Source organism: Bombina bombina, chromosome 2 (assembly GCF_027579735.1).
Source record: "Bombina bombina isolate aBomBom1 chromosome 2, aBomBom1.pri, whole genome shotgun sequence".
NCBI classification, from domain to species: Eukaryota; Metazoa; Chordata; class Amphibia; order Anura; family Bombinatoridae; genus Bombina; species Bombina bombina.
This window is the reverse complement of record NC_069500.1, coordinates 734,643,940-734,653,459: the sequence shown is the minus strand read 5'-3', so window position 1 is coordinate 734,653,459 and position 9,520 is coordinate 734,643,940. Positions and strand designations below refer to the sequence as shown.

Below are 9,520 nucleotides of genomic sequence, written 5' to 3'. Positions count from 1 at the left end.
ATACAATTTTAAATAACTTTCCAATTGATTTCTATTGTCTTATTTGTTTTGTTCTCTTTGTAGATTTTGTTGAAAAGAATATCTAGGTAGGCTCAGAAGCTGCTGATTGGTAGCTGCACGTATCTTCCTCTTGTAATTGGTTTTCAGCTAGCTCCCAGTAGTGCTATTTCAACAAAGGATACGAAGAGAATGAAGAAAAGTAGATAATAATAAGTAAATTGGAAAGTTGTTTACAATTGTATGATATATCTGACTCATGAAAGAAAAAGTTTGGGTTTCATGATGTACTTTTAAGTGCTCTCTTTTTTCTTCGTTATATTTTAAAAACGTCTCACCAAATAGAGCTAGAGTGATGCATAACTGTAACTAAGAGTCTTCTTCATAGTAATCCTAGGGGGGGCACAGATCATATAAACAATTCTTTTAGATAATACAGTCAATAACATGATTTTGTTATGGTAAATAGTCAGTGTTTATCACACAATTACAGAATTGTTCTATATCAGAGGTACCACAGAAGTTTTATATATAACTAATATATTGGTTGCGTACTCTCCCCTCTGCGTGTTATTTTAGTGATTCCTGACCTGACTGATCTCTGACCCGTACATCAGCCTAAGATCCGCGAGTCAGAACAAAAAGCTTATTGCGATTGGCTAGATCGCGCGGTTGCCCTAGTGACGTGGCCTGCGGAAAGTCCCTATGCTTGCAGCCTTACATGGCAGGTGTAGTGTAGCCGGGAAAAAGTAACATGCGAACCGGGTTTGTAATCTCTGTCACTTTCAGCATCCCCTGGACTTTAGCGCTTAATATTTACACTAACAGTTGGGCTGTACAGGTCCCAGGCGGTCCAGATGAAGCGGAGAGGATTGCGAGGAAACTGGGCTTCATTAGTATGGGACAGGTAGGGGAGACGCTGTCATGTAGAGAGACTAATAATTTATTGGTTTGTGGGCATAAGGCATTGACTGCCAAAAGGGTCCAGTCTGGCAACTGAGCAGTTTACCCTGTCTGTGGCGTTTATATCAACAGATCATACCTGGCAGCGATTTCTACCACATGCAACACCGTGGGTTACAGAAAAGATCCCTCAGGCCTCATTGGGGCAGACATGTCCGGCTGAAAAAAGAGATTAAGGTGAATCAAGACATTTCTTGATATCCAAACTACTAACCCGTGTCTGTTGTCATGTCTATTGGGAAATTGCTTTGCTTTTTGCCTGACACAATGTTTGTGCTCCTATATAAGTTTGTGGGAAATTTGTTGCACCAGTATTTAGTATTAACAAATGTTATAATGTGCACATAAAAACACATTTTTAGTTCATTTTCATTTTAAATATATTTATAATCTTTCCTCTTCCTCTGAAGAGGCCTATCCACACACTCATAACTAAAAGTATGTTGCAGATGCTGTCTGACTTATAGCCACATACTGTTCTCTGCACTAGTTTTTGTAACTTCCAGGAAAACTAAAATTGTGTACTTTATGGGGATCTCAACTCAAAAGAGCCACCTGGAGGGGAGACAATAGCAGACACAAAAAAATGCTTTAAAGTAAGAATGCTTTCTGTCCCTGTGCCACTTATTTTTAGAAATATATTATTTATTTGTTTAATAGCCATAAACTGATATGTCACCCTTAAAGGACAATTTAATACAGTAGAACTGCACAATCAACAAAGGCATTCTTAAAAAAAGAAGGAAAAAAAAAAAAGCACTGCGACTGCATTCAGCCTATCACAAACACATATACTATGAAATCTTGCCCATGCTCAGTTGGTGCTGGTGGCACAGTAAGTGTGCTTATAAAATATTTTGCTCATTTTGTCTTTAGTGTCCCTTTTAGGCTTCTAAAATGTTCATCTGCAGCCCCCATTTGTTAGGAAGTTGGCCATCACTTCTCAAGAGTATTAAATTAGTGTGATGAGGTTGAAGGTGACTTTTTTCCCCTCCTGTTTCAGGTACACTGGTTTGAGCAGCAAACTCTGAAGAATAGACATAGAAGACACATCAGTGTAATTCCCACAGACCCCTGGTTCCATAAGCAGTGGTACATGGTATGATATAGGTCCATATGTGCTTGCATCAAAGTGGAAATAATGAAAGGCATCTGGGTATGATAATATGGTGCTATATTCAGTTTTAGTTATAAAATGGAAGTGCAATCCATTTGAGTAATACAGGGCTCGACAAAGTCAGGCACCAGGGAGCCACTTGTGCCTTAAAATTAGGCCCTGCCACCCTGGTTTAGATTCCACAAGACACTCATGGGTGTCTTGTGGAGCTGGGTCCTAGATTTTAAAACAAAAGCCTGTAGCTTCCAATAGTGCTGTTTTTTTTTCTTCTAATTTTATGGAAAAAATATACTGTAATAATCAACTTTAGTACACAGACATAAAAAAAAGACTGGTACAATATTTATTTATTTATTTGAAATACAGTTTTTACCAGAATAAATACATTGAGATTTCTCTCATTTTCAAGTATGTCCTGGGAAATGCCAGCAATAAATTACATATTGTACAAATAAAATATGAGTTATAGCAGTACGTCTTTACCTGCAACCATATACTGAATGCCAAATTTCCCAAAGTGCACGTCTATAACACACTGGCATGATAAGAAGCACTTTGTTGCAGAATAATGACGTGAACCCAGATCTTGGTGTGCTGACAGCGTGGAGCCTCGGATACACAGGGAAGGGTGTGGTGGTGACTATTCTAGACGATGGAATTGAAAAGGACCATCCAGATCTGGCTGCTAATTATGTAAGTAATGCGGATATTTGTATGTATATATGTACTGTATGTGTGTGTGTATATATATATATATATATATATATATATATATATACTGTATGTGTGTACGTATGTGTGTGTATATATATATATATATATATATATATATATATATATATATATATATATATATTCTCAATGAATACAGGAGTGGTTATTGATATACATATTTTTACATATACACACACTTTGTTTGGTCTAAAGTGAGAATTTGTATTTGTCCCCCAACAGGATCCATTAGCAAGTTATGATTTTAACAGTGATGACCCTGATCCACAGCCCCATTATAACCTGGCTGATGAGAACCGGTGAGTGTGTCAGTGTCTACGTGTATATAGAAATTAAAAGGTCCTCTTTGTATCTAAGTTGTTTGAATGTGTTGAGTTTCAGTTCTTCATGTATTTACTGTGTGTGTGGCTATGGAAGAAGGGTGTTAGTCTTGTATCTGATGAGCGGTATCCATATCTGAATGTATATCTAGCTATGTAAGTTTTATCAGTAATTTTGTGACTGGAGAAGAGGAGGTATTTACAGTAGGGTATTTGTAAGTAGCAGTAGGTAGTTTGATATGGATAGCAATAGGTGTGTAGATGTATATAGTTTTCTCTGTGCATGTGCCTTTCAGTCAATTGAGTATGTGCATTTCTGTGTGTGGATTGGGCTCCGGATAGAACTTAAAGGGACAGTCAAGTATAAATTAAACTTTCATTATTCAGATAGGACTTAATTTTAATTGACTTTCCAATTTACTTTTATCATCAAATTTGCTTTTTTCTCTTGGTATTCTTAGTTTAAACTTAAAATAGGTAGGCTCATATGCTAATTTCTAAGCCTTTGAGGGCTGCCTCTTATCACATTCTTTTTAAATCTCTTTTCAACACAAAGACACAGAAAGTACACGTAGGCTATATAGATAACACTGTGTTCAGGCACAGAAAGTTATTTAAGATCTAGCACAACACAATGCTAAATTTAAGACAATAGATAATAAACAGTCACAGTCATGTGATCAGGGGGCTGGAAGAAGGTTCCTAGATACAAGGTAATCACAAAGGTAAAAAGTACATTAATATAACTGTGTTGGTTATGCAAAACTGGGGAATGAGTAATAAAGGGATTATCTATCTTTTAAAACAATAACAATTCTAAGGTTGACTGTCCCTTTTAAAGTGATGGTAAACTCTCCCCTTTTTAAAATCAGATCTGGAATGTAAGCGCTATTTTAGATAGTTTTATTCATCATGTGCAATGAAGATGCGCTATAACTTAGTTATTAATATAGATATGAAATTCAAATACCCCACGTTACACCACCCTCTTCAAAAGTCAATTTTCCTGTCAGCTAAATGATTGAATTACTCTCCAATCAATGCTCTAGCTACAACAAAAGTGCCAGATGGGGAGAGCGCTGATTGGACAACAATTCAATCTGTTAGCTCACAGAAAATTTTACTTTTGAAGTGGGCGGAGGAGCATGCAGTATTTGAATTTCATATCTATAATAAAAAGTAAGTTATACTGCATCTTCATTACAGCTAATGAATTAAACTCCATCTAAAATAGCGCTTACATTCCAGATCTGATTTTAAAAAGGGGAGAGTTTACCATCACTTTAAAGGCACTTATAAGAAGTTGTTGTTGTCTACTTGAAAATTCTTAAAGGGACAGTCAACACCAGAATTTTTGTAGTTTAAAAAGATAGATAATTCCTTTATTACCCATTTCCCAGTCTTGCATAACCAACACAGTTTAAAATAATAATATACTTTTTATCTCTGTGATTAACTTGTATCTAAGCATCTTCTGACAGCCCCCTGATCACATGACATTTTATTTATTGAATTTCATTTTAGCCAATTAGTGCAGTGTCTGCCACAAGCCACGGGTGTGATCACAATATTATCTAAATGGCTCACATGAACTAACTCTCCCCTGTTGTGAAAAGCAAATAAAAAGCATTTGATAAGAGACGGCCTTCAAGGACTTAGAAATTATCATATGAGCCTTCCTAGGTTTAGCTTTCAACTAAGAATACCAAGAGAACAACGCAAAATTGGTGATAAAAGTAAGTTGGAAAATTTAAAATTACATTCCCTATTTGAAACATGAGGTTTTTTTTTGGACTTGACTGTCCCTTTTAAAAATATAGATAATCCCTTTTATTAGTCATTCCCCAGTTTTGCATAGCCAACACCGTTATATTAATTTACCTTTTTACTTGCTATAATTACCTGTATCTGAGCCTCTGAAGACTGGCCCCTTATCTCTGTGCTTTTTACCATTTTAGCCAATCGGTGCTGGTTCTTATATAACTATTATCATTCTCCATGAAAGCGAGCACAATGTTATCTATATGGCATACATGAACTAGCACTGTCTAGCTGTTGTACAAGATTTAAAAAGCACTAAGATAAGGGACGGCCTGCAGAGACGTAAACCTTTAAAATATATTAATATAACAATGTTGGTTATGCATTATGCTAAAAAGGGGAATAAGTAGTAAAGGCTTGTCTATATCTTTTCAAACAATACAAATCCCAGGTAGACTGTCCCTTTATGGTAGAAAATTGTCAAATGTGGTAGGAAGGACATTGTAGTTAGGTTTAATAGAGGTTAAAAGTAAGATAGCAGGCAGTGTGCAAGAGTTTATTGGAGTGGGGTTCAATTAGGCTAATGTGGGGGGTGTCGCAGATCAGGGTAATAATGCAGAGGTTGTTCTGGTGATCAAAGCATCCCCCAATAAATTACACTGGTACATATATAATATAGGGACCAATGGTTTTTGCTTCAGGGGTCAGTAGCACCCTACTGTGCAGGTCATAGTGAAATACAAATAGTGAACTGGTACGAAGACGACATTTCCACACATTTGAAATCTTGCTCTTTGGCAGTGGAAATCTTCAAAATAGTTCAAAATGTAATCTATTATTTTCTTTCACCCGAGTTCCTTTAACCCCTTAGTGACTAGACCATCTTTAAATTTTCTTACCGTTAAAGGGACACTGAACCCAAATTTTTTTCTTTCGTGATTGAGATAGAGCATGACATTTTAAGCAACTTTCTAATTTACTCCTATTATAAAATTGTCTTCATTCTCTTGGTATCTTTATTTAAAATTCAAGAATGTAAGTTTAGATGCCGGCCTATTTTTGGTGAACAACCTGGGTTGTTCTTGCTAATTGGTGGATAAATTCATCCACCAATAAAAAGTGCTGTCCAGTCCTGAACTAAAAAAAAGTTTAGAAGCCTTCTTTTTCAAATAAAGATAGCAAGAAAACGAAGAAAAATTGATAATACAGGGAGTGCAGAATTATTAGGCAAATGAGTATTTTGACCACATCATCCTCTTTATGCATGTTGTCTTACTCCAAGCTGTATAGGCTCGAAAGCCTACTACCAATTAAGCATATTAGGTGATGTGCATCTCTGTAATGAGAAGGGGTGTAGTCTAATGACATCAACACCCTATATCAGGTGTGCATAATTATTAGGCAACTTCCTTTCCTTTGGCAAAATGGGTCAAAAGAAGGACTTGACAGGCTCAGAAAAGTCAAAAATAGTGAGATATCTTTCAGAGGGATGCAGCACTCTTAAAATTGCAAAGCTTCTGAAGCGTGATCATCGAACAATCAATCGTTTCATTCAAAATAGTCAACAGGGTCGCAAGAAGCGTGTGGAAAAACCAAGGTGCAAAATAACTGCCCATGAACTGAGAAAAGTCAAGCGTGCAGCTGCCAAGATGCCACTTGCCACCAGTTTGGCCATATTTCAGAGCTGCAACATCACTGGAGTGCCCAAAAGCACAAGGTGTGCAATACTCAGAGACATGGCCAAGGTAAGAAAGGCTGAAAGACGACCACCACTGAACAAGACACACAAGCTGAAACGTCAAGACTGGGCCAAGAAATATCTCAAGACTGATTTTTCTAAGGTTTTATGGACTGATGAAATGAGAGTGAGTCTTGATGGGCCCGTGGCTGGATTGGTAAAGGGCAGAGAGCTCCAGTCCGACTCAGACGCCAGCAAGGTGGAGGTGGAGTACTGGTTTGGGCTGGTATCATCAAAGATGAGCTTGTGGGGCCTTTTCGGGTTGAGGATGGAGTCAAGCTCAACTCCCAGTCCTACTGCCAGTTTCTGGAAGACACCTTCTTCAAGCAGTGGTACAGGAAGAAGTCTGCATCCTTCAAGAAAAACATGATTTTCATGCAGGACAATGCTCCATCACACGCGTCCAAGTACTCCACAGCGTGGCTGGCAAGAAAGGGTATAAAAGAAGAAAATCTAATGACATGGCCTCCTTGTTCACCTGATCTGAACCCCATTGAGAACCTGTGGTCCATCATCAAATGTGAGATTTACATGGAGGGAAAACAGTACACCTCTCTGAACAGTGTCTGGGAGGCTGTGGTTGCTACTGCACGCAATGTTGATGGTGAACAGATCAAAACACTGACAGTATCCATGGATGGCAGGCTTTTGAGTGTCCTTGCAAAGAAAGGTGGCTATATTGGTCACTGATTTGTTTTTGTTTTGTTTTTGAATGTTAGAAATGTATATTTGTGAATGTTGAGATGTTATATTGGTTTCACTGGTAAAAATAAATAATTGAAATGGGTATATATTTGTTTTTTGTTAAGTTGCCTAATAATTATGCACAGTAATAGTCACCTGCACACACAGATATCCCCCTAAAATAGCTATAACTAAAAACAAACTAAAAACTACTTCCAAAACTATTCAGCTTTGATATTAATGAGTTTTTTGGGTTCATTGAGAACATGGTTGTTCAATAATAAAATTAATCCTCAAAAATACAACTTGCCTAATAATTCTGCACTCCCTGTAGGAGTAAATTAGAAGGTTGCTTAACATTGCATGCTCTATCTGAATCACGAAAGAAAATATTTGCGTTCAGTGTCCCTTTAAGGACCAGAGCTATTTTTAAATTTTTGCTTTCTTTGTGTTTAGCTGTAATGTTCCTCTTCCTCATTTACTGTACCCCACACATATTATATACTGTCTTTCTCGCCATTAAATGGACTTTACAAAGATACCATTATTTTCATCATATCATTTTCTATAAAACAAATGAAAAATTTGAAAAAACACACTTTTTCTAACTTTGACCCCCAATTCTGTTACACATCTACAACCACCAAAAAACACCCATGCTAAATAGTTTCTTAATTTTGTCCTGAGTTTAGAAATACCCAATGTTTACATGTTCTTTGCTTTTTTGCAAGTTACAGTTGTGCTCATAAGTTTACATACCCTGGCAGAATTTGATTTCTTGGCCATTTTTCAGAGAATATGAATGATAACACAAAAACATTTTTCACTCATGGTTAGTGTTTAGCTGAAGCCATTTATTATCAATCAACTGTGTTTACTCTTTTTAAATCGTAATCACAGCAGAAACTACCCAAATGACCCTGATCAAAAGTTTACATACCCTGGTGATTTTGGCCTGATAACATGCACACAAGTTGACACAAAGGGGTTTGAATGGCTATTAAAGGTAACCATCCTCACCTGTGATCTGTTTGCTTGTAATTAGTGTGTGTATATAAAAGGTCAATGAGTTTCTGGACTCCTGACAGACCCTTGCATCTTTCATCCAGTGCTGCACTGGCGTTTCTGGATTCTGAGTCATAAGGAAAGAAAAAGAATTGTCAAAGCATCTGTGGGAAAAAAGTAGTTGAACTGTATAAAACAGGAAAGGGATATAAAAATATATTCAAGGAATTGAGAATGCAAATCAGCAGTGTTCAAACTCTAATTAAGAAGTGGAAAATGAGGCGTTCTGTTTGATAACATACTGCATTCATCTTGCCATCAATTCTGACCAAATTTCCTGTGCCTTTGTAGCTCACACATCGCCAAAACATCAGCGATCCACCTCCATGTTTCACAGTAGGGATGGTGTACCTTTCATCATAGGCCTTGTTGACTCCTCTCTAAATGTAGCGTTTATGGTTGTGGCCAAAAAGCTCAATTTTGGTCTCATCACTCCAAATGACTTTGTGCCAGAAGGTTTGAGGCTTGTCTCTGTGCTGTTTGGCGTATTGTAAGCGGGATACTTTGTGGCATTTGCGTAGTAATGGCTTTCTTCTGGCGACTCGACCATGCAGCCCGTGCCTCCTTATTGTTCATCTTGAAACAGCCACACCACATGTCCTGTATTTCACCTGAAGTTACCTGAAGTTATTTTTGGGTTTGCCTTTGCATCCCGAACAATGGTTTGGTTTTAACAGAACCCCTCATTTTCCACTTCTTTATTATAGTTTTTACACTGCTTATTTGCATTCTCAATTCCTTGGATATCTTTTTATATACCTTTTCCCGCAGATCCTTTGACAATTCTTTTGCTTTCCCCATGACTCAGAATCCAGAATCGTCAATGCAGCACTGGATGAAAGATGCAAGGGTCTGTCGGGAGTCCAGAAACTCATTGACCTTTTATACACACACACTAATTACAAGAAAACAGATCACAGGTGAGGATGGTTACCTTTTAATAGCCATTCAAACCCCTTTGTGTCAACTTGTGTGCATGTTATCAGGCCAAAATCACCAGGGTATATAAACTTTTGATCAGGGTCATTTGGGTAGTTTCTGTTGTCATTATGATTTAAAAAGAATAAACACAGTAGATTGTTAATAAATGGCTTCAGCCAAACACTAACCATGAGTGAAAAAAGTTTTTTGTTGTTGTTGTTA

At 37.2% G+C, this 9,520-nt stretch overlaps 1 protein-coding gene across 1 annotated transcript in view; it reads left to right on the top strand.

Moving 5' to 3' along the window:
- Positions 1–444: 444 nt before the first annotated feature.
- PCSK4 (proprotein convertase subtilisin/kexin type 4) overlaps positions 445–9,520 on the top strand; it is a 277,432-nt gene continuing 268,356 nt past the window's right edge. The window contains exons 1-6 of the mRNA XM_053700025.1: positions 445–458; positions 748–904; positions 1,033–1,137; positions 1,964–2,059; positions 2,642–2,770; positions 3,032–3,108. Coding sequence (XP_053556000.1) covers positions 445–458; positions 748–904; positions 1,033–1,137; positions 1,964–2,059; positions 2,642–2,770; positions 3,032–3,108 — 578 coding nt within the window. The remainder of the gene's footprint in view (positions 459–747; positions 905–1,032; positions 1,138–1,963; positions 2,060–2,641; positions 2,771–3,031; positions 3,109–9,520) is intronic.